This window comes from Sander lucioperca, chromosome 4, assembly GCF_008315115.2.
Source record: "Sander lucioperca isolate FBNREF2018 chromosome 4, SLUC_FBN_1.2, whole genome shotgun sequence".
NCBI classification, from domain to species: domain Eukaryota; kingdom Metazoa; phylum Chordata; class Actinopteri; order Perciformes; family Percidae; genus Sander; species Sander lucioperca.
This window is the reverse complement of record NC_050176.1, coordinates 17,490,888-17,516,941: the sequence shown is the minus strand read 5'-3', so window position 1 is coordinate 17,516,941 and position 26,054 is coordinate 17,490,888. Positions and strand designations below refer to the sequence as shown.

The window sequence follows — 26,054 nt, the reverse complement described above, 5'->3', positions numbered from 1 at the left end:
CATCAAGCATCATCAGTCTTACTTTTCTTTCCTAGAGGGTAAAACATCAGGGCAGTTATATATTTATCCGATGTATTTGTTTTCACTGATTTCCAGTGGTAACCAAATGATTGATGATGTGAATGGGGGGAAAGGTTCCACTATCTCCCCGCCAGGTGGGGAACATATCTCATTATTTGTGTGTGTGTGTGTGTGTGTGTGTGTGTGTGTGTAAGTAAGTAAGTAAGTAACACTTTATTTATATAGCACTTTTAAATACACAAGTGCTTCACACACACATGCACACGTATGAATTACAAAAATAAAAATAAATGTGGGTTACAAAATACAAATTAACTTTAGAATACAGCATAATCTGGGTGCAGCACTTTATACAAAGGCAAAAGTATAAAGGTGTTTTTTTAAAAGACGCTTCAAACAGTCCAGCCATTCAGCAGACCTAACAGACAGAGGGAGAAGATTCCAGAGGGTTGGAGCTCAAATGGCAAAGGCACGATCAACTTTATCTTGTAGCTGGAGCGAGGAACGGATGAAAGATCAAGGTTGGAGGATCTGAGTGGGCGTCCAGTAGAGTGAGGAACAAGGAGCTCAGAAATGTAATGGGGGGGGGAGGTCATGTAATGCTTTGAAGACTGTATTCTGAATTTTAAAGGGAAGCCAATGACGGGATGTAAGGATAGGTGTGACAAAGTATGGTAACAGATAACTGATTGATTATCTGGTCCTAGGATGGAGAGTTTCACTTTATATCCAAATATTAAGCCGATCTATGGCAGCATTTTCTGGGTTTAACCCTTGTGTTGTCTTCCCGGGTCAAAATTGAAAATTAACTTTTTTGTATGCTTTTTAAAAATGTTTTTGTCCCTTTTATTTTACACTTTTTCCCCACTACCAATATTATTTAAACTACTAATACCAACTTATTACCACTATATGTTATATTTGGGCAATTTGGTTGATGGAAACCCAAATTTCTGATATTGAAACTTTGAAAATGGGTCAAAAAACAGGAGGGTTGAACATTTACAAAACTCCAAAAAGTTTCTCATTCAGCTTTCATTTTGATAGAGTGTTTCCAGTTCAACACATCTGTAGACATCTTTTTTTCTCAGGTAATATATGTTTTTTGATCCATGCGGCGTATTCTGGATTGCAGAGGTCCATGAATGCAGTTGCTTTCCTACACACATGGTCAGGATCACCCAGAAAAGAAATGACGCCATAAATCGTGTCATTGTACACCACTCCTCCACCAGAATCTCCCTGTGAGAGAGAATATATATTTTGTTTGTATTATAATCGTTGCCCTTATTGAAATATATGCATCTTAAAACAACTCAAAATGTAAACAGACAGAAGAGGGGAGAACATATTAAAGGCCATGCCAACCCACATAACATATATCCATTTTAGGTGTTTGGCCACAGAACCAATGTTGATACACCTTGACTTGGTAAGCCTTTGGGAAATCTTTCTGCAAAGTATTTATGAGGTCTGTACAGTTGACAACGTTAACGTCTGCACAGTGGAGAGTAGGCGATACACTGGGTTCTATAGAGAAAGAGAGAGAAAGAAAGAGGGAAAACATTTGACTACAAAATACATCTGAACGTTCTTTAAATATACAAATACATATATTTTGAATGAACAAAATAAAGTTATAAAGAAACATACATCTGCCTATTGGCTGAGGAAGTTTTTTTTAATATTCTGCTTCAGTACTGCGAGAACTAAAATATATATTAAATACAATACAATTTCAGTACAAAAGACGAATGCAAATAGATCATGAACTTAATTGAATGATCAAAAATCATCTCACTCCTTTCATCATTAGGGCCTCCAGTAGTGGCTGCGTGACCTGCAATCTCAAACCTAGAAAATAACAACAGGAACCAAGTGGTAAGGTTATATTAAAAGCATTTGATGCATTCCTGCTGCAACTATTGTTATAAATGTTAAAGGCTCCAAAAGGGCAGACGGGTCCGACTTATATTTACTTATACTGGTATTGTTTTCAAATTGTGAGTTAGTCTGTGTGTGTGTGTGTGTGTGTGTGTGTGTATGTGTGTATATGTGTGTGTGTGTGTGTGTGTGTGCGTGTGTGTGTGTGTGTGTGTGTGTGCCTGACTTGGTGTGCCTGACTCCACCTGCAGGTGGATCACTGACTTCCTGTCTGACAGGAAGCAGCATGTGAAGCTGGGGAAACACGTCTCCGACTCACAGACCATCAGCACCGGATCCCCCCAGGGCTGCGTTCTTTCTCCTCTGCTCTTCTCCCTGTACACCAACAGCTGCACCTCCAGTCACCAGTCCGTCAAGCTTCTGAAGTTTGCGGACGACACCTCCCTCATCGGACTCATCTCTGATGGAGACGAGTCCGCCTACAGGTGGGAGGCTGACCACCTGGTGACCTGGTGCAACCAAAACAACCTAGAGCTCAACGCTCTAAAGACAGTGGAGATGGTTGTGGACTTCAGAAAGAACCCAGCCCCACCTGCCCCCATCACCCTCTGTGGCTCCACAATTGACACTGTGGAGTCTTTCGGCTTCCTGGGAACTACCATCTCCCAGGACCTCAAGTGGGAGCTGAACATCATCTCCCTCGTGAAGAAAGCACAACAGAGGATGTACTTCCTGCGGCAGCTGAAGAAATTCAACCTGCCAAAGACAATGATGGTGCACTTCTACACAGCCATCATTGAGTCCATCCTCACATCCTCCATCACCATCTGGTACGCTGCTGCCACTGCCAAGGACAAGGGCAGACTGCAGCGTGTCATTCGGTCAGCTGAGAAGGTGATTGGCTGCAATCTGCCGCCGCTCCAGGACCTATACGCCACCAGGACTCTGAAGCGTGCTGGAAAGATTGTGGCTGACCCCTCCCACCCCGGACACAAGCTCTTTGAGCCACTCCCCTCTGGCAGGAGGATGAGGTCCATCAGGACCAAAACCTCACGCCACATAAACAGTTTTTTCCCCTCCGCCACTAGCCTTCTAAACAAGGCCCGGAATCCACCCTGACTCTCTCCACACCCCACTGTAAATACTCTGTACCTACTGTACCTACTCTGTACCTACTCTGTACCTACTCTGTACCTACTCTGCTGTAGCGTTCCTTTTTACTACTGTTTAACTTATTTTACTATTATTATTTTATCGTTATTAATACATACTGTGTGTATATGTTTATACTTATATTGTTTATATTCTTTTTATCCTTCTTATATTTGTATGTGTGACATGCTCCAACAACACCATGACAAATTCCTCGTATGTGCAACGTACTTGGCAATAAAGCCCTTTCTGATTCTGATTCTGATTCTGATTCTGTGTGTGTGTGTGTGTGTGTGTGTGTGCGTCAACGAGATAGTGTCGCAATTGTGGAAGATGCAGTCATTAAACTTTTCAGATGTGAACTGTAGATGTGATCAAAATGAAGGCCAAGTTTTAAGATGGGTGTGGTCAGGGGCGTTTCTAGGACTTGAGGAGTTAAAATAAACTGAATGCAATGCAAAACAGCAATTGGCTTGCCCAGCTTGTTAACAGTCAGTGTATGTTCATTTTAGCTTCCAGTTTGTAGAAGTAGGTTAGCTGGCACCAACATTTGGTCTTAACATTACTGGTCTGGCAACCCAAAGGCCAAGGATTTGTTTCCAGATCTGTGTGGTGTGGGGGTCTGTGGGTCCACCCCCAGAAAATTTTGAGCGTTAAACACTTAATTTCCTGCATTCAGGTGAATTTTTATGGGACCTATTTCTACCTTTTTCTGAATCAATTTATGCTGGAAATATCTTTATGTAAAGGGAAACGTAGATTACAATCCAAATATAAAAACATAATGGAATATATTGCAGTAAGGCTGTCAGGCATTCTGTATTGCTTTCAACTATTTATTCTCCTGCAGCTTTTCTAATTATATCTGAGTCAGCACACATGTAGCCTAGGCATAATTTACTCTTCCCTTCTCTTTTGCATCTTTTGTTGGGGAAGTAACCTCCTTAAATGTGCATATGACAATTATTCACCTCAATGATACATTAATTCATTTTAATTTGTTAATAAACCCCTCGACTGTAATATTTCAGATGTGTTTGAGCAAGATTTTTGCCCAGGTTCAAAACTTTCAGCACATTCAAAATATAACTCATCCCATCTGTGTTCTCCGTGATTTGGAGGAGTCGTGTTTTGAGAAATATAAAGTGATAATAGGCTATTACAAGAATAAAGTCACTATATTTCAGAAAATAATCTACCTGCACTACGTCTGCTGTGCAATACGTGATTGCTCTGCTGATACGGTAGATCTCAGACCTCCTGACAGACTCAGAGCCCCATTTGGGTCTCTGTTCTCTGAATGAGACAAAGTTTAGGGAAGTGTCTGTACGCTGCTCTACATCGGAGGTGGAAAACCAAAACTACTGCAGAAATACACGGAACACAAATGCGTCACATCTGCCACAGCATGTCCACAGCAGAGCGTGTCCTTTATAAACCTGAAGCTACACAGACCACGGAAGACGCGCTGCTCATCTCTATCAACTTTTCAAAATACATTTGGGGCTACACTCAAAACATTCGGGGCTGAAGCCATAAGCCCCGGCAAGATCGGCTGACGTCGCCTCTGGGTGTGGTCCGAGAAAAGGCACCGGAAGAAGGTGGGTAGAAAGTAAGGAAGGGGCCCTTGCCTAGCTGCTGTGTTGTCTAGATCTGCAGCGAACCTAAACATTGTAAAACTTTTAAAACTGACAACTATAGGTGAAACCAATCACAACCCACATTTCAGGATGATAGTCACAGTCAGGAAATGCTGATTACCAGCCGACAGCGACACTGGTATTGTTTTCACCTTGTGAGTGAGTCTGTGTGTGTGTGTGTGTGTGTGTGTGTGTGTGTGTGTGTGTGTGTGTGTGTGTGTGTGTGTGTGTGTGTGTGTGTGTGTGTGTGTCTGTGTGCATGTGTGTGTGTGTGTGTGTGTGTGTGTGTCTGTGTGCGTGCATGCGTGCATCACCAAGATAGTGTCGCAATTGTGGAAGATGTTTCAGATATGAACTGTAGATGTGACATTAAGGCCAAGTTTTAAGATGGGTGTGGTCCGAAAAAAGGCCCCCGGAGGTTTGGGGGTAGGAAGTAGGGAAGGAGGCTTGACCCCCCTACTACGATAACCTCTGACCCGATGTACAAGATACAGTCACTAAACTTTACAAGATGGGTGTGGTCCTAAACATTGTAAAACTTTTAAAACTAACAACTATAGGTGAAACAAATCACAACTCACATTTCCGGACGACGGTTACAGTCAGGAAGAGCTATAGGTGGAATGTTAGAGGGGCTAGGTAGCTGCAGTAGCATGATATCATGAGACCTCGTCCTGTTCTCTGTATAGATCACAGGTTCTGCTGTGATTTGCACTTCTTGCGCTGGACCCCCTGGATGCACACTTAAATCTGCGAACATCCTGGAAGAGGTTAAAGATGAATATCACACAATGAAACACATACAATCATTCCACTCTGTTTCTCATCTCTTTAATAATATTTTTTTCTCAAGAACACCTAAACATTTATATCAGTCTGTATAGACCTTGCATTAGGCTGTATATGTATCGAGTGTTTAGTTGTGACAGTATTTTAAGATATAGGATAATTTCCTTACTTTCCTGGCGTCAAGCAGTGAGCTGCAGTTAAAATCCACCAGTCACTGATCAGAGAGCCACCACACAATTTGGAAGATTTACCAGCAACTCTCAGTTTGACATGGGACCGACGCTCACATGGTTGACCTCCAATGATTCTCTTCTGTAGATCCAGCACTGTGCTCACTGTGACGCCTGAAAGTAAAGGTCCTCCATGGTAAAGTTAGAACTTTTTTTTTTTTTTTTTTTTTTCAACGCACAGCAGTAATAACAGAAAAAGAAGTGCCCCCATTAGGACACCAGGCAATATAGTTATTATACATGACTGAGAATAGGATGTCGCTGACCAGACAAATGTTTTTGATAGTAAATCATTAATAAACACAACAACACTGCTTCAAAAACACTTGGAAAGGTGAGTTTATGCTTGAAGCAAGCTTCATGATTCAAACTCCTTTATTAATCCCACAACAGGGGCATGTATGTAACAGCAGCAAGGGATAGTGCAAAATAGTACAAAAAAACCCTCTTAAATAAAAAATAAAGATAAATATAGGTAAAGAGGATGTATATGCTTAAGAGCTTTAAAAGCAGTCCGGCTGTACACATCTGCAACAGAACAATACTTCTATATGTTCTTTCATTTACTATAACAGAGAGCAATGATTGGTGAGCAGAAGTTGTTACCATTAATACTGCTGCTCAGTATTAATGTTTTTTATCACTATTGGAAACTTGTAGGAGAAAACAAAAGCAGCCGGAGATGATCAATCACAGTTCTTGAGATTTCCATGTCGTATATCTGTATACTAGGCCCGGGCTGTGGTGGCCCCTTAAACTGTAAATCCACCTTAAAGGAGTCTAGTAGGGTTTACTTCTTAAATATGTAGTAGGTAAGCCTTATAAAACTAACTTTCTGTCATATTTGCTGGAACTGACCCTATGTTCCAGTAGAACTACATGAAGCAGTTGAATAAAAAAAAAAATCCAGCTCCTCTGGCACCACCTACAGCCTGTAGTGCGATTTGCAAAAATCCACAGCTCCCTGTTCAGATACACCAATCAGGGCCAGGGGGGGTGTCTAACTGCGTGTCAATCGCTGCTCATGCACACACATTAATTCTCCCTTGTAGGGGGAGGGGCTTAGGAGACCATTTTGGGCTTTAGCAGAAAGCGGGGAGGGACTGAGAAGTTGTCAATGTTCACATTTTTTGGCTAAGTCCTGGATCTTCACAATCCTACCTACGGCATCTTTAACAAACAAAAACCCTGTTCACTCTTATTCACCAAAAGACATTTTGAGGATCCTTTAGGTCTAACACACATGTTGAGATTATTTGGGAAGCAAATTTTCATGCACGAGAAAAAACAAAACAGTGACGCACACCTAAAGACATTGCTCCATTCCAGTCCAGGTACCTTTAAGGTCTAATGCAACATAGTCTCGCTTTGCCAGACCATCCACACACTGCAGAGTGGAGGAGGGTCTGTCTAGTCCACACAGCACTCCAGGATGGGAGAAAAAAGTGCTCTGGTTTATTGACATTTCTTTAAACCAATCACAATCGTCATGGATGGCGCTAAGCTCTGCACGGAGCCACTGTAAAATAGTCGTGCGAGATAAAACTCAGATTGGACAGATAGTCTAGCTAGCTGTCTAGATTTACCCTGCAGAGATCTGAGGAGCAGTCAACAACGGAAGTGGAATGTCAAGGATATAGACTAAATGCAACATAACAGAAGTAACTTTTATAATAACTTACTATACAGACTAATACAGACATTGACAGAACCAGGGAAATGGTGATTGAGAATCAGAATAACAGGATATGTAATGGATTAGCTAGACAAACAATTACCTAATTTCAAAATGCATTATATACTGTACAAATATTTGAATACTCACCGACCCACAGCAAAAGGAGAAGCCTAAGACAAGTCATTGCTGCCATTCACTGTCGAATTAGATCCTTTCTGTCACAACAGCTGTAGCTACCAACCTCCTCGTAAAGCCTTATCAACACAACCCTATTGGCTGCAGAGCTCTCCACATTTATGCAAAGTTTGGAACACTTATCAACAGTTCCTAACCTTGTTCTCCATAAAGTGACAGCAGGGAAATGACAATGAAAAATGCTCTATAGAGGCGCTGTGAGCTCACTGACTTGAGCCACCTGTTCTTTACACACTCTACTGCATGTCACTCATTCACTTATTCACAGAAATATGTGACGAAATGCACTTTTATTTTAGAGCTGGTTGTGAAGTGACTTTTTTTCTCTCACATCCCCAGCTGAAGAAACTGTTGCTCCCTAACTGCTGGATGTGTAAATAAGCAACTATTTGACCTTAGGGTTCACCATAACTTAACTAACATGAAGATTTCAGCAGAAACGGTCATCCTCACAGCAGAAGTGAGATGGGGGGTCATTACCAGTTCAAATTGCAAAAAAACTACCGTATAGGCTCAAATGTGCAAGCTGCTCATAACAACCCATAATTACTGGCTAAGCGGAGCCAGGCTAAGTTTGGGGTGGATGGGTCAAACAAACACAAGACTTCACTCAAGAGCCGGGAGTTGGTGTACAACGTAAAAAAACACAAGTCAAATGTCACTTTTTGACATCTTCCGAGTTTTACGGACCTTAACTTGTGACGCCACGACATCAGTAGGTGATGGTAAGCACATAGTTTTACGTGACTCATTTTAGGCCCACCTGAGGAAGGCCAAATTTTCTGCTGAAACGTTGTGTGCCTGATTCTGCACTATTCAATTATTTTTCGGAGCATTTAACTTTGTTTAAACATTTACTTTTTCTAAAATTGATGAAGACATAAGGGCATATTGGATTAAAATGGGACCTAAAAGTTGCCAGAACACAGACGCAGATGTTTCTGCCTCAGAAAGACAACATAAACACCAAAAGAGGTAGGCTACTTTTCCGAAACCCTGTTTAAAATGAAACTGGGAAATGGTGAAACGCAGGCAAGAGAATGGCTGTTGTTTTCCCCTCAAAAGGATTCATGCTATGTCGCTGAAATTATATGGGAACAGTGAAATTCAAGTGACTGGAAAAATGCAGCTGTACCTCTAGCTGAACATGAGGCATCCGAGTGCCACAGATGGGCAATGCTCGCGTATGTTACGCGCTGTGCTGACGGTTGGCGGATAGTTTTAAAACTAAAAAAACAAGTTTACAAGTTGACAATGAATGCGAATATTGGACCGAGGTTTTAAAGAGGGTGGTTGCGGTGGTGAAAATCAAGAAAGAAAAATTCTAAAGGTAGGATGATTATGCAACAATATGTAGCCTACATATGTATTATTGTGCTGCTGTTTCATTATTGCTGTTAATAACAATGTTATTATGTGCTGCTGCGGGGGTTTTTAAAATTTTATTCACAGTTTAGTGTATTGCAATGTGGTTTGTGTCTCAGTAATGATCTGTGGTGGAATGTAACTAAGTACTCAAGTACTGTCCAAATTTGAGGTACTTGTACTTTATTTAAGTCTTTTTTCATATGCCACTTTCTACTTCTACTCTACATTTTGGAGAAAAATTGTACTTTTCTTCTTTTTACTCCACTACATTTACACTACATTTACTCCACTACATTCGTCTGACAGCTTTAGTAACTTTACACATTAATATTTCTGCAGACAAAACACATATAGGTCTAGTTTAAACAATACAATGTTTTATAATAAATTAAACTACCCAAAAATATTTTGGCCTACAAGTCCACCTGAACTGTTTAGCTGATTAAACACTTAGGTAATTGACAGAACTGTTTGGTTTGTTTAAAAAATGTGAGGATTTTTCGACATTCAGTACTTTCACTTTTAATACTTATATTACTATATATAGTCAGTATATATTACAAATACTGATGATACTTGCATAGTTTTACTTAAGTAACCTTTTCAATGCAGGACAGTGTGGTATTAGTACTTTTACTGAAGTAAAATATCTATATACTTATTATATACTTATAATACTTCTTCCACCACTGGTAATGATGTTGTGATTTTACCTCAGTAAAACCGGGTGTTCTGCATTGCTGCAGATGCTGTAGTCTACCTGTTGGTTTAGAAAGCTAAAAGTGATTACCAGCTTGCTGTTGAACTGTGAATCCAGGGAATGCTGCTGCTTTGCTGTTTATAGTTACATTTCCATTGTACTTGTTTTGGTGCTGTGGTGGCAGAGGATAATATCTGGTATTCTTTCCACTTACACCTATGTTGATGTTAGTTTTGGTTGTACTGCCAGTGTTTCTTGATCATAATTAAAGGGCTGCTTCTAAGCACTGGGCCTTATGCTTGTTTGTATTTGTGTTTTGTTTGTAATGTTCAATTTCTCATTTTACCTATGTGGTGTGGTGGTAAGTGTTGGCTATCTGTGTGTGTGTGTGTGTGTGTGTGTGTGTGTGTGTGTGTGTGTGTGTGTGTGTTCACTTTATTTGGGTGTGGACCATGTATGGCACTAAATTCATTTTTCCAGTAAAGCACGAGTTAGAACGATTAAGGGGGGGCCTCACACAAAGAGCAGCCTAGGGGCCTCTGACCACCTTAATCCGCCCCTGACAACATTGTCTTTAAAAAAAAAAATCATTTTAGGCCAATCCCTGATGTTTTACAAACCCCAACTAAGAATGTATGTTGCCTAAACTAAACGAGTTCCGTTTCACAATGTTAACTGCCTGTTTATAACTGTTACCTTTACATTAAATAGAACAGTCATTAAAATGTCCATCACGTGTTACGGTCACATGTTTAAAACGGTCACCACGCAGCAGTAAATAGAGCAGTCGTACATTGTTTACAGTTAAAGTTGAGAGCTTGTCCTGTTTTGACTCTTCATCCTGACTTGCAGATTGAACATGGAGATTTCAGGTGAAACAGAGAAGGAAGACCAAAGAAGTCAGTCACCATCAGTCACCATAACAGCAAAAGTTAGAAGGGGAAGAAGAGTTGAGTAAGAGAGGGCCTAGTTTTTTTAGAGATAACTAAACATCCTTAAAGCTAAAAGTCAGTACTTGACCTCAGTCGTTGTTTTATTCATCCATTATAACAGCTTTTCCTCTCAGTCGGTTTTTGGAGGGGATCTCAGCTGACATTAGGTGAGAGGTGGGGTCCACCCTGGACAGATCACCAGTCAATCACAAGCCTGACACATAGAGACAGACAGTCAGACTCACATTCACATCTAGGGACAATTTAGAGACAACAATTAACCTAACCTTTAGTCCACACCACACTGCTTGAATCATGAAATCTTGTTGTATTTATTTACTGTTTTACTACTAAGTTCAAACAACCCTGCCATCACCTGGTGGAGGACTTTTTCTTTCAGGTGTGACAGTGAGCACCGTGGTGGAACTGCAGAAGAGAATCATCACAGGTCAACAATGTAGCCTGTACCATGTTGATGTGAGAGGAGTTTAACCTGATAGAATTTACAACAAAACATATCTGACATATACGTTTTATTATTACAAAATGGTGATAATAAAAGCTGCAATATGTAATACTGACAGCTAGTGTTTAAAATAGTTACTGCAGTACAAATTCAAATTACTGGAGAGAGTGGTCTCCCCTGCCCCATCATCCCCAGACTCGAAGTTCACGTTGGTTGCCAGGCTGTGACCGCAGCTTTCACAACAATGTTGCTAGACATTACTTAACAGCACAGCGGAGTAGCTAACGTTAGAACATACATATTGGACCTTTAATGAATGAAGCAGTGATGAGAATTTTTTCAATATTTAGTTAATCAGAACTACTGGCTGACCTTTCAGAATTCAATGTCAGGGACTCCATATCCAGTAATCTTTAGACCAAACTATGCAGCTTTGTTATTATTAAAGTCTGGAGAAAAATACAAAGAAATTACAAAAAGTTGGTAATTTAAAGAAACAATATCAATATTTCATTTAAGAAAGGACACAACTTTATATTATTATTTATCCCAAGGGGAATTGCTGAAGAGCATCAAAGTATGCAAAATATTTCACCAGCCAGTTGGTTACCTCATACATTGAATAAAAACCTCATGTGGTGTGAATTCAATTCAATTCAATTCAATTTTATTTATAGTATCAAATCATAACAAGAGTTATCTCGAGACACTTTACAGATAGAGTAGGTCTAGACCAAACTCTGTAGTTTACGAAGCCCCAACTATTACAGTGGTTGCCTCAAGAGCAAGCATTAGCAGTAGCTATTGCGACAGTGGCAAGGAAAAACTCCCTTTTTTGTTAGGAAGAAACCTCGGACAGACCCAGACTCTTGGTAGGCGGTGTCTGACGGCACCAGTTGGGGGAGTGGTGAATGGTGAAGAACCATTAAAACTGTTTTCCAAAATTGCACAAGCTTTAGGAAGGCTATTTAATGAATGCATGAAATGGAATAGCATTTCAATGAAAGGTAATCAGCCAAAAGTAATTTCAGCAGCTAAAGAACATACAGTGTGTCTACCATAGTATTAGAAAGTGTGAGTACTGGCCTGATGACACTGACACACCTGACCATGTTCTAACTGGACAGAGATCCATACTGAGTCAGGGTTTTAATTCCTCTCTCAACCTGATGATCTCAAGGACTGAAATAAATAAGGCAGCTTGCATTATGCAAGGAAAGTACAGCTATGATCTAGACAAAAACATGATGATGAGATGAACTTTTCTTCCTTTCTCTGCAAAAAGTATAACCTTCACCTCAGTGCTGGATTTTATCGTTCTGCTTCAGTAGAGAATTATTAATATTTTCCCAGTTGTGGAAATGGCTCTACTGGTCTATAACTGCCTGTATCAAATGCAAGTGGTGAATGTTTTCTATGTAAAGTTGACCTGATCAAAAAAACAACCATGTGTGAATAATTTTTCACCTTTTAAAAATATTAACTAGAGGAGCTTTAAATTATGCAGAAATATGTTCATGTATCTTTTTTTGTGACAGCAAAACCATAAAAACAACAAATAATAATCGTGAGTCATCTTCTTTTGATTTTAACTGACAACATTGTAAAAGACGAATCATGTTTAATAATTATCAGTATTTTTTAAAGAATAGCACACTATTAGATTTGTCCCTTTGTAGGTTTTTCATATATATAATAGCATGTCAAATCTATTGAAATTACATAAGGGAAAATTTACGATTGTGTTTTTACTAAACAAATTGTAAAAACCACAGTTTTTTTTTTTGTTTTTTTTTTGTTTTTTTTACCATAACAACAGTTGGATAGCAAGAGTACTACCCTGTGTCATAATCACAATTATTGTTGGTCTTAAAAGGCTTTATAAATAACAGTCAAACATTTAATCAATTGTAAATTCATCGATTGCAAATTCAGATTAGCTCAACAATTTTCTTGATACATGTGAAATGCAAGTTAAATGGCATAACATTTCACTTTGCACAATCGACACATTGCTTTATTGTGTTTACAAACTTAGTCAAGTTGCAATAGTTGTGATACAATTCCTGTCTCGTATATGACAGACATCCATGAATACAACTGGTGCATTACAGACACGGCAATCATCACAAGTGGAAACCATGACACTGTAAACCGTGCCATTGTGCACCACTCCTCCACCAGAGTCACCCTGTAGAAGAGAGATGTAGATATTGTTCGATGCAGACTTTTACATTACTTATTGAAATACTTGAAATTAAAAAAAGATATACAGTTAGAAGCCATGCCAACTCACGTGACATGCATCCACATTAGTTCTAAAGCCACAGAACACGTGTTCATAGGGTTCATATATGTCTGATGCCGGACAGGTGACAACCGTGGTGTCAGCACACTGGAGAGTATCTGATTCATCAGGTTCTAGATAAGAATATAACAAAATAGTTATTTGCTACAACACAAAGAACATCATTATATTCTTACTTGTGCTTACATGGTAGACAGGAAAAGGAACAGAACTCTGCTGTAACTCACCATTGGAATCTGATCTATTTATACTTATTTTTACTTCTATAAAAGGCATCAAATTCTGTTTAAGAATCATACAGCATCTTTAAATTAGGTTATTTATCTGATTTATTTAAGAAGGCAAAATAAAAAATACATTTTGTGTAAATATGTGTCAGGTTGTCAAATATACAAGTAAAAAAGAACACACACTGTCATAAACATACATAGCTATTATTATTATTATTATTATTATTATTATTATTATTTAATTAAAATTCCTCTCACGTCTTTCACCATAAGGGCCTCTAGTTGTGGCACCATGACCAGCCATCTGAACAGTAGCACCTCTGAAATATAATAACAAGAATAAAAATAAAACGTCTTTATTTCTTCTTTATTGTTTTAAGTCAGAAAAGTATTTAAAAAACAAGCTACTTTCCCCACTAATGACTTTACATGTAAAGCAAGATTGTACATGGATTTCTAATTGTAGTTTCTTCATGAGTTAAGCTTTCAGACTTATTAAGACAGGGTTAGAGTGAAAAGGTCATGACTCACAGAGGCAGACGAGTTCCACAGTCAGGAAGTGGTACAGGTGTAATGGTAGTTGGGTTAGGTAGCTGCAGCAGCATGATGTCATGGACTCCATTAGTGTCTCTAAAGATCTCATGTCTTGTGATGGTGATGATTGTGATGGACACCTAAAACAGAAAGTCCTCCACCAGGTTAGAGCAGTGTTGAGAACAACTTATTCATTCTCTAGAATGTTAATTGTTTCTATCAAAGCGTAGATAACAGGTTTATTTTACAACCAATAACACACATTTCTCTACACTGACTTCACTTTCACAAAACTGTTCAGACAGTTCTCGTTACTGAATAGAAGCTCGGCAAAAAAAAAAAAGGTTTATGGGGCTGTGGAATGAAGATTAAGGTAAATGGTGTCAACATGAAGTTGTGTGTGAGTGTAAGATAACAGGCAAGTCTATGGGGTTTACTACAAAGTGAGGTTAATCTTACATAAATTGCCTGTTACAGTAAGAACCATTCAGAGAAACTGGCTAGAGAGCTCCAAAAGTATTCATTTACACAGGTAGTGTGGGGCTTCCAGTCGTCTTTCCAATGTGAGAGCTAATCATTCTCAATAGTTTTTCTATTGAAATAGGTACATTAAACAGCAACAACATTTGTGGCAGCAGACCAAACTGCAGGCACCACAGATTAAGTTTTCCCGGAGGGCCTGACATCTGTGTGCTCTCACTGTAATACCACCGACTACCTGCAGTCTCAACCCCTGGATCTGCTCCTTATCAACCTAAACTTTTAACTGGCCTTTCAGAGAGGAAACATGCAAGAGTCATATTGACAGAACACAGCCAACATGGCTGAGGTACATAGCTGAGAAGTGTCTGTCATTGTCAGTCATTGCTTCTGCCTCAGTCAGAGCCGCTTTACACCTCCAACTGATCTCAAATTCATCCGCCAGGAATCAGGATTTTACTGTTATGGGCATTAAAAAAAAAAAACACATCACACTGGCTTCCTATAGATTTTGGAATTGATTTTAAACATAATATTGTTTACTTATAAAACTTGGACTGGCCTCACAATACTCACAATACCTAAAAGATATTTTAACACCCTGCAACACGTGTAGGAATAGCATGTCTGATGGATAAACTTAACTTAAAGGCAGGAAAAACAATCTGACATACAGAGAAGAAAAACCTGTGAAAAACCTCATCTCAACCATATTCCATTCAGCAGACATTAGACCAACATAGAACTGTCATCATTGTAAATTCAAGTAGATGAACACAAATTGTCTTTAGGTTTATAGAACATGAGTAAACTTTAACCTAAAGTTGATATTTTGATTAAAAGACATTCAAATCATTCATTTAAAGTGAAATTGTTACTATATACCTGTACTATTAGGCCTATTGAAATGATTTGAATGAAATGACTTCAGCTTTGTGCCACAAACATCACCAAAACTGCATAGGATCCTTTTTAAAAGCCAAACTGCTTTCTTTCACAACCTCCATGTGTACATGAGAGCTGCTAGACATGCTAAACCCCAACAGTTTGTCTGTGGTGCTGAAACAGTGAACATCATGGTCCCTTTCTATCTCTGGCCACTCTGAGTCATCATGGGTTAACTCTGCATTCAGTACACTTGCACGCTTTAGATGTCACTGTTTTTCTTTTCAAAGGAGGAATGACCCTTTTGTCAGGGACTTTTGGTTTGCAAATATAGCCTACATGTTTTATGACTAAAAGAAAAGCAAATACTGTCAATCATGGAATAACATGGGCTTTGCCAGTGGCAGACTCAGGTCTGAGGGGCAAAGAAAATAAAAAGGAGCACCAGCACGCAGAAGGTTTTCTAGCTTGTAGGGCAGCCTATATTTACACAAAGACTCATCTGGAGAGTTACAAAGAGTTCAGTTTTCAGTTCAGAATGTAACCTCAACTAGACTCAGATGCAAACACACCTCAGACTAGGTGGATTGTGGTAAGTTCTTTTTTATTGTTTTCAAATGTATGATCGCTGGCTCTGCTGTCTTTGATGCTCCGGTTATTTTCATATTGAACTGCCCATTGAAGATTAAATGAGGTTTTTGATTGTTTAGTAAAATACTTAGCTTTCTTATCAAACGGAGCAGCTCGCACAGCCTGAGTTTTTATTCCCAGAATTTGCCTCATGGAGTGATAGCGCGTCATTTTTTAATAAACCAAACTTGGGTACACATACGGCTGCTCTTGTCTGTGTGAGTATCCAAATGCCAATTTAAATGTCGCTATGTCAGTTACATGTTTTAGGGTACAACTGGGACGATTGAAACGGAGGACGAATGAAACATTGCAGTTATCCCGAAAACCATACGTATGTCAAATTTTGTCAGCACTTACAGTACGCAAGATCTACCAGACCCAGGAAAGTTGGCGTCATGATGTCATGCTGCTACAAAGTTAGACCCGCGAACCTAATTTGAGTGCGGCAAGTAAAATGTTTGATGCGGTAATTTATTTTTAATGACAGGTTGTATTTATTGTTTCATGTACCGTTGTCATGGTCATACAGATTAATTAGTGTTTTAAAATGTCCTACAGTGTGGAATGTCAGAGTTTTTTAGTTTAGGAGCAAAATAGGTTTAAACGTCAATTGTTGCTGTCGGGACGAATGAAACAGCTATTTCATTCGTCCCGACCAGGCAGTAAATCCCATGTATTCTAAGTAATTGCACAAATATCTGTGTTTATACTATATTTTATGCAGGTGAGACATGGAAAAGTGGTTTTAGAAAGATGTAAATATATTTGGGGCTATCAGATAGGGGGTCGAGTTTTGCAATGTTAACCTATGGAGACTGACGGACTGTGGGTCATGAAGGGCACTTATTTGGATGTGCGGTGGCCTTACCCACATAAGAACAGAGTAAAATAACATTTTGTACTATAGAAACATTATATAATTGGAAACATGTATTATTCTAGCTATATAAATGGCATGGTGCCATGGTATTTTCATAACTGCGAGATACGCGCTTCACGATGACGGCAATGAGTTGTTAACAGACAGCAATCTATCTGAAATAACACCTATCTGAAGTACCATTCATGATATGTTGCCAAATACTGAAGTTGTGGGATGTGTACATAGCTTAAACTGTATGTTTCTTTCGTCCCCCATGCCTGTTTCATTCGTCGAGGCCAGGAGGGACGAATGAAACAAAACGCACGTCTGACTTGTGCTATAACTCCCGAACAGTTTTGTTCAGAGCTGAAAATGCAACTGTATTTGACAGAGGACAGATGTAGGTTGCTAGTGACAAAATATTAGCTTTCAGTGTTTTATGATGTCTTTGTAAATTACGTTTAATTAAAAACTGTTTCATTCGTCCCGGTTCTCCCCTACACAGTCTTTGTGTTTACGGACATTTTAGAATCGGTTGTTCGATTTACAGAAGCAATTATTCACTGTGTTTTGATTAAGGATATATTGTCCACGTAATATGTAAAGTAGACTGTTATTCTGTATACACACACACGTGCACACACGCGCACACACACGCACGCACACACGCACACATGCACACAGTCAATGTGCAAATTTATGGCGTTATATATGTGTCACATTCCTGAGCGAGTAATTGTATGTTTTGAGAACAGAGAACTACGTTTTGAGCACAGAGAACTATATTTTGCAAGCACATTACATTGCATTTGAAGAGAAATTAACACATGCAACAAATAATTTAGTTTGAGTAAACAAAAACCTATTTCGTGCACAATAGATGTCTTTCTCTGCTTGGAGGAGAACAGCCAATCAGAAGTGACCTTTTCATTCTGAGATTGGTTGGTTTTGTGGCACACTTATAACGCTGTGAAAATCTGAGCGAGCGTGTCTAGAGTCGAGCGCGCAGAGTCAAGAGGTTGAGAGCCAGGGAGACATGACCAGAGCGCAGCAGCGTCTACCTGCGAGCAGAGAAAGACATGCAAATACATTTATTGTGCACGAAATAGGTTTTTGTTTACTCAAACTAAATTATTTTTGCGTGTGTTAATTTCTGTTCAAAATGCAATGTAATGTGCTTGCAAAATATAGTTCTCTGTGCTCAAAACATACAATTAGGCCGGTTACACACTGGAAGCGTCTCGCGAGCGTGTCAGCCGCGTGGCGTTTATATTTCGGCTCCCATGTTAACAGGTCAGAGCTTACACGCTGCCTGCGTGATACGCGCGTCTCAGGCGTGGCTTGAGCCGCGCCGCGTGCCTGCTAGAAATAGAACCGACGCCTATTTTTCACACGAGCATGTTGGAAGCGTTTCCAGGCAAAATAGAATAGGAAAATATGTTTATATATACACGAATGCATATTAATAAATGACATCTTGATGTTTGAAAGTCTCTAGGTTTTGACATCAATGTAGATATAAATGTAATAAAAAATTTCAGAGAAAAGATTTTCAAATATTGCATCTGTCATACAGAACGAAATATTCTGTAACATATTTTGCAGTCAATACTGCCGACGTTGTCTTGCTTTAATCAAATCAGTAGGCTATATATTTATGTTTAACAACTCTCTCCCCATACGTCGAACAAGCCTATATATAAAAGGTAGGATAGGCTACAATAACAACGTAGTGTGTGTTCTGAGTGACGGTCCAACATCAGATAGGCTATATAGGCTCTTCACAGCTACACTAAGTTGTTATAAACAGATAGCCCATTTACCCATTTTTCAGAGTTTGAATGTGTCGACGCTATGTCCCGAGATCAGCCCTCCCTGTACCTAGCAGCAGGAGCAGCGCCGCGTCAGACACGCTTCTGGTGTGTAGGACACAGAAAAATCCACGCAGCGGCCACACTTCTGAGACGCAACAGAAATGCCACGCTCGCGCGACGCATCCAGTGTGTAACCGGCCTTACTCGCTCAGGAATGTGACACATATAACGCCATACAAATTAAGGCACACAAGCAGTATCAAGCATAATGTAAGTACAGTAGTATAGAAGTACTAGTAAAGGTAAAACAGCAAACATTAGAAAAACATTATGTTGCACAAATGACTTTTTTCATGACATATTTTAGCTTTTTTATTGAGAAATACTGGATACTTTAAGCTCCGACTGCATCTAAAAATCCTTCAAATGAATCATCCTGAGAGGGAAAAACCTTTTTGGTTGAACTGCTCTCAACTCATGTCCACTCTCAGTCCACAACATGAGATGAGGGGTCGCAAGTTGACATTGACATCGCAGACCAAAAATGGTTAGGAATCAGTGGACTGGAAAATCCGAGAAAGGAACGGAGAGATGGATATGAAGAAAAAAAGAAAGGTATAACATTTTTTTATGAGAGCAGGTGAGTCTGGAGAGAGGTGGAAAGGAAAGGAAATGAAATGGGAAAGAGGGGGGAAGATTATGGTCAGGGATGGAGGAGAGGCGAGACGCGGCAGTGCTAACCACTGCACCACTGGGCCGCCCCAAAAAAATTAATTCAAATCCAATGTCCTGAAGTACAGAGTGGACACAATTGTATCCTTCCTCTGTATTAGAGGGTGGACGCAATAACAGGGACACCTATAATTTAACCAAATAGAAGAAATCTTCCATACAATGTTGGAGGGGACGGGTCTAGTTTGGAAAAAAAAAAAGTATTATTGTATGATGCTCTATGAGACATATAGAAACAACATTATTGTTCTTGTATGACATAAATGTTATAGACAACGAAGGAATGTATGATTGTGTATTGCCGTGGTTTGGTATTTTGAGAGGTCTCAGTGTCCTTAACACTTGGCATGCTTTATGAGAGGAGGCTCTGGCTCTGCGGAGGTACAGTAAAGGTAAGATGAGAACTTTGATGATGTTTCCGACTCCCATGATAAAGTCTTGACACATTGGTTTCCCTCATCCCTGATGGCATAATTATAGTACGTAATTCTGTTACGTGGTTCATACTGTATAAAGCTAAACAAATATAATTTTACTTTAAGTTTTTGGAATGACTTTGTGCATGCAGAATGATGAACTAAGATCTGCTCTGATGTAGATTTGTGTTGTAAGAAACTTATATATATTCAAGTACAGACAACTAGGGTTCATTAAGTTTGTTCTATTATTCATCAAAGTGATCTATATATTGTTACTTAATATTGTAAGATAAATGAATATTTAATTACAATTAATTATTGGAATAGTAAGGAATACATGTTTGTGTGTGGTTAACAGCTGGTATGGGCGGCCACGTTGGGAGAGAAAGAACTAAACACATTGGTTCTGTGAAAAGCCTTTTACAACAGCCATGCAATAAATACTACCTTTATCAAACTTATAAAGTTACATTTTTGTTAAGAATCCATCCAAGGTGTTTTGATTTAATTTTGAAAGAAGCCAAACTAACATATGTCTCATTAAGAACACTGAACAATGATTACAATCCACTTCTAGAGTCAAATCAGATACAAGTCTATTTACATCATGGTGGATAATTTATATATTTAATTTATTAAATTAAAGAAATAAACAACACATTTTAATTGAAAAGAAAACCATTTCTATAATGTGAACTATTTCCCTTCTTTCCAAACACGTCTATCCCTTTTACACTTCTCTGATGAAGGGGACTCTGATGAAGGTGACTGGCTGTTTTTCCTGCTATCGTTGTTGTGTTTTTACCAAAAAACTCCATTCTGCAAGTCAGGAGGAATAGTCAAAAACTCTGTGAAACAGCACAAGCTCTCTGGCTGCCTTTTAAATGTAAAGCTAACACGATCTAACTGATAGCATCTGTCACACCTGTCACACAGGTCAGTGTGTTGACAGTGTGTGAGATGTTGTCTTTTAGGTAGAGCACAGGTGAAATTGAACACTAATGCTGGCTCGGTTGTATTAAGTGTCCCAGTAAGCTATTCCAATGAGCCAGCACGAATAATACAAGGGCCTCTGCTAAGTGCAAAGCATCTATCGTCAATGGCTCAATGTTATCAAATACACCTGTGATTTATGACATGTCAAAATGTTTAATACAGACATTGACAGAGCTAAGAGTGATTATTGGATTTAACTTTATGAGGTGAAATGAGATATGTCATTGTTGTGTTTACAGCTTGTCTCTGCTGCCATAAGTGGCAAAAAATAACAATGAATTGCAGGTTTAAAGACATTAACTGTGGAGCTTTAAATTGTGCAGAGATCGGTTCATGTATGTTTTTCTGTGACGCTAAAACTGAAAGAATAAAAGAAGTATATGTGAAACAATGATAGTGAGTCATCTTCATTTTATTTGAACTGACAACAATGTCAAAGAAGTCCCACTGATTAAACTTGTGAAAAGTATGTTTTTCAACAACAGTATATTTGGCCCTTTAATAGTTTTTCCAACATGCTTATTCTGTTGAATTTACATAAGGGCAAATGTACAATTTGTTTTAATTGAAAAAAAAGGAAGAGGATATCTTGGTTGAAAAAAACTGTGTTCATTTTTTTACCGTAACAACAGTTTGATAGCTACAGTAACATTGTGTTGTACTGTAACTCAGACTACCCTGTGATACTACAGTCATAGAATCACAATTGTTTGTCTTAAATGGCTTGACAAATGACAGATGAACATTTAATGTAACCAATCAATTGTAAATGTATCAATTGCAAATTTAAATGAACTCAACAATTTCACTAATACATGTGAAATACATTTTAAATGACAGAACGTTTCACAGTTAACCACACCCTGAACATCCTAGTATTGTTTCAATAACAGTCTAGGCCAGTGATTTTCTTGATCCACTTCCTGTATGAACAGACATTCACAAATGCAGATTTTTCCATACAGATATTGGTGCGATCCAAGCCCCTAACAACACCATAAATCCTGCCGTTGTACACCACTCCTCCACCAGAGTCACCCTGTGAGAGAGTTGTATATATTGTTTGTTACAGACTTTTATATTATTTATTGAAATACTTATTTAAATGAAAGTGGTAAAACGTGATGACTGTAGAAAGATGTTGGGTTAGAAGCCAACTCACTGAACATGTAGACACACCACTGCTTTGGCCACAGAACCTAAATTGGTCATTTTGATCTGAACAGCTGACAACCTTGTTGTTAGCACATTGGAGAGTATCTGAAGCTAGATGAGAATAAAACAACAGCTTTTTATAGCTACAAAACAAAAAACAATATAATCTTGCATGGTACACAGAAAAATTAACAGAACTCTTCTGTAACTTACCATTGGTACATATGTCTATGAAATGCAAACAAACTTTTTTTTTAAGAATGAAACAGCATCTTTAAATTAGGTTATGTATCTGATTTATTAAAGAATGTAAATTAGTTTCTTGTATTAGGATATCTTGAGTTGTGCTAAGTTGAGAAGAAGTGTGTTGGCAGATTTATGTTTTCTACATTAATATAATTACAGTAATAAGAAACATGTTTGTAAGACAAAATGAAAATATATTCAATGTAAATATGTGTCAGAAATGTTACCAAATATACAAACAATGTAACAAAAACAATAATAAGAACACTGTGATAAACATGAATAATTGTTATTATAAAATAAAAATGATTCATCTTACGTCCTCCGTCTTGAGCTTTGGGTCCATAACCTGCAATCTGAACTGTAGCTCCGCTGAAATACAATATAAAGAAGTTTAGTCTAAAAAAGTTTAGTTTTTTTAATGATACTTTTCCCACTAATGATTTCACATTTTAAAAAAAAAGATTCTTCATGAAATTCTCAATTTAAGATTCCACACGAGTTGACCTTTCAGACTTATCAAAGTAGATCATACTCACAGAGGCACAGTGTGCTGATTTTGACAGTCAGGAAGTGGTACTGGTGTAATCCTAGTTGCGTTAGGTAGCTCCAGCAGCATGATGTCATGGTCTCTGATTTCATCTGGGAAAGTCTCATGTGTTGTGATTTCCACTCCCGGTTGTCTGTTGTTACCTGGATGCACACTTAAATGTGCTGTCATAGTCCTACAAGGTTAGAAAAGGTCAGTAATTACTGAACATGAACATAAGTCATCCTGTCTTCACTTAAGGAAAGCTATAGTTTTATCAAGATTACTGATCGCTGCTTCAGGACTTTCAGATTGAGTTGATGATCGAGACATATATTGTCAGGGTGCAATTTTCCTGGGTGGGTGATGTGTAGGATTTCCCCCTTCCTGGTCTACATGCGGTCTACCCCCCCCCCCACAAAGTGATCAATGCTACATCACCAATAGACCATTATATACCTAAAATAGAAGTATTTAGTCTATAGTGCCATAGAACGATAAAATCCGAGCGGCAGTTGCTGGTTGTATTTAGCCGCTACAGAGCTCCAGGATGCCGGCTACCAGCGGCAGTTGTTCAGCTGCCAACAGGTGACTGCGAGCCGGCTACAGGCACCGCCAGATGACGGTCCATTCAGGGGCCATGTAGTGGAGTTCAGCAAGAAAAAGTGAGCGTCATGTGACGATGGCATTTAGGTTTAGGCTCCACAACAACTAGTTAAGTTTAGGAAAAAGATTGGATATGGATATAGTGAACTCCGCTCCCCGACTTGAAAGCGCTGTGTTTTATGTTGACACCACCTTGTGCTATTTCATTTGAGATTGTTTTCCATTAGATATTGAAGTTCATGAATATGTGTTGTTTTGTTGTCAAAAAACATCCCCTCTGCTTTCTACACAAATCACACCCTGTATATTGTTACTACTTTAACTGTCACTTTCTCACCCCTTCCAGCAGTGAGCTGCAGTCAGAATCCACCGGTCACTGATCAGAGATCCACCGCACAAGAAGTTATGGTTACCGTCATTCGCTATCAACATCACATGGTATAGACGCGCAGTTGGTTCACATATTTGACCTCCAATGATTCTCTTCTGCAGATCCACCACTGTGCTCACTGTAACACCTGGAACAGAATGTCCTCCACCAGGTTACTGTACATTAGAGCAGTGGTTGTTGTAGAGAACTTATTCATTCTCTATAAAGTTATCAATATACATGGTGAACTATGCCAAAGGTTGCATAAGCAATTCTGTCAAACAGCTTTACAATCAATAACACCCATTTCTCTACAATGAGTTCACTTTCACAAAACTGTTCAGACTTTTCTCGTTACTGATGTGAAGCTCGGCACTAATTCAACCAAAACCCTTAATACACATCTGATTTATCAACTCTTATACCAGAACAATGACAACAGTTGTCTCCCAACAGTAACACTTGTTACTCAGAACACAGTTACCTAAAACATCTCTAACAAACGGTATTAAAATCACTATAAACCAAGAGTCCATTACAACAACAAAAACCTTTTAGTTGAATTAAATTCTTCTGGGGCTGTGGAATGGATATTAGGTAAATGGTCTCAACATAAAGTCGTGTGTGATTGTTAAGAGGACAGGCAAGTCTATGGGGTTTACCAGAAAGTGAGGTTAATCTTTCATAAATTGCCTGTTACAGTAAGAACCATTCAGAGAAGCTGGCTGTAAAGAGCTCCAAAAATATTTAGTCATACACTGCTGAGGTAGTGTGGGGCTTCCAGTCACTTTCAAATGTGAGAGCTAATCATTCTCAATAGTTTTTCTATTGAAATAGGTACATTAAACAGCAACAACATTTGTGGCAGCAGACCAAACTGCAGGCACCACAGATTAAGTTTTCCTGGAGAGCATGACATCTGTGTGCTCTTACTGCCACCGACTAGCTGCAGTCTCAACCCCTGGATCTGCTCCTTATCTGCATCATACCACCTACCTAAACTTTTAGCTGGCCTTTCAGAGAGGAAAAAAATACAATTTTCAATATGTCAATATTGAAAATATGACAACAGTCATATTGACAGAAAAGTGCCAACATGGCTGAGATACATAGCTGAGAAGTGGCTGTCATTGTCACCCATTGCTTCTGCCTCAGTCAGAGCCGCTTTACACCTCCAACTGATCTTAATATTCATCTGTCATGATATTACTGTAACGGGCACCAAAAGAAGAGACCACATCACACTGGCTTCTTATATATGGAATTGATTTTAAACATGCTATTGCTTACTTTTAAAACTTGGACTGGCCTCACAATACCTAATAGATATTTCAACACCCTCGACATGTGTAGGAATAGCATGTCTGATGGATAAACTCAACTTAAAATGCATGATAAATTCTATCTCAAAGTATAAAGAATGGTTAAAGTAAGCAGCAGATGTGTAAGCATTAGATGACTACTCACCGGCCCACAGCAAAAGGAGAAGACATGTTATGCCACCCATCTTTGTCAATGACTGACCTCCTGGTGTAACACTGGCGCCTTTTTAAATCTATTCACACTGTCCTGTTGGCCTTTTATCAACACAATCCTATTGGCTACAAACGTCTGAACTTTTGCATATTTTTGATCACTTATCAAGTGTTCCTGCCCAGCGGCAGGAAAAACAATCTGACATACAGAGAAGAAAAACCTGTGAAAAACCTCATCTCAACCATATTCCATTCAGCAGACATTAGACCAACATGGAACTGTCATCATTGTAAATTCAAGTAGATAAACACAAATTATTTTGATTGAAAGACATTAATTTAAAGTGAAATTGTTACTATATACCTGTAATATTAGGCCTATTGAAATGAGTTGAATGAAACTTCTTCAGCTTTGTGCCACAAACATCACCAAAACTGCGTTACGATCCTTTTTAAAAGCCAAACTGCTTTCTTTCACAACCTCCATGTGTACATGAGAGCTGCTAGACATGCTAAACCCCAACAGTTTGTCTGTGGTGCTGAAACAGTGAACATCATGGTCCCTTTCTATCTCTGGCCACTCTGAGTCATCATGGGTTAACTCTGCATTCAGTACACTTGCATGTTTTAGAGGTCACTGTTTTTCTTTTCAAAGGAGGAATGACCCTTTTGTCAGGGACTTTTGGTTTGCAAATGTAGCCTACATGTGTTATGACTAAAAGAAA

At 38.8% G+C, this 26,054-nt stretch overlaps 1 protein-coding gene across 3 annotated transcripts; it reads right to left on the bottom strand.

Annotated features, from left to right (window-relative positions):
* Positions 1-1,040: 1,040 nt before the first annotated feature.
* Positions 1,041-25,442, bottom strand: LOC116043001 (kallikrein-8-like). 3 transcript variants are annotated; one of them, XM_036000905.1, is made up of 6 exons: positions 25,322-25,442; positions 5,656-5,830; positions 5,279-5,458; positions 1,823-1,875; positions 1,394-1,551; positions 1,041-1,263 (listed from the first exon to the last, which is right to left on the bottom strand). In XM_036000905.1, the coding sequence occupies exons 1-6, from the start codon at positions 25,359-25,361 to the stop codon at positions 1,081-1,083; spliced, it is 789 nt and encodes a 262-aa protein (XP_035856798.1). In that variant the 5' UTR covers positions 25,362-25,442; the 3' UTR covers positions 1,041-1,080. The 3 variants fall into 3 exon arrangements, with proteins under 3 accessions (XP_035856798.1, XP_035856797.1, XP_035856799.1); XM_036000904.1 differs by lacking the exon at positions 25,322-25,442 and adding an exon at positions 7,542-7,781; XM_036000906.1 differs by lacking the exons at positions 1,041-1,263; positions 1,394-1,551; positions 1,823-1,875; positions 5,279-5,458; positions 5,656-5,830 and adding exons at positions 21,342-21,987; positions 22,111-22,214; positions 22,669-22,721; positions 22,889-23,074; positions 23,822-24,002 and having other exon boundaries at positions 25,322-25,426.
* Between the last annotated feature and the right edge of the window lie 612 nt (positions 25,443-26,054).

Bases quoted from the DNA above. Each gene is read 5' to 3' on its own strand.
- LOC116043001 (XM_036000904.1), bottom strand. From the start codon at position 7,587: ATGGCAGCAATGACTTGTCTTAGGCTTCTCCTTTTGCTGTGGGTCG. The intron at 5,831-7,541 runs GTGAGTATTCAA...CTTTACTTTCAG, and splicing joins TCTCCTTTTGCTGTGGGTCG to GCGTCACAGTGAGCACAGTG. The intron at 1,264-1,393 runs GTGGGTTGGCAT...TCTCTCTCACAG, and splicing joins CTAAAATGGATATATGTTAT to GGAGATTCTGGTGGAGGAGT.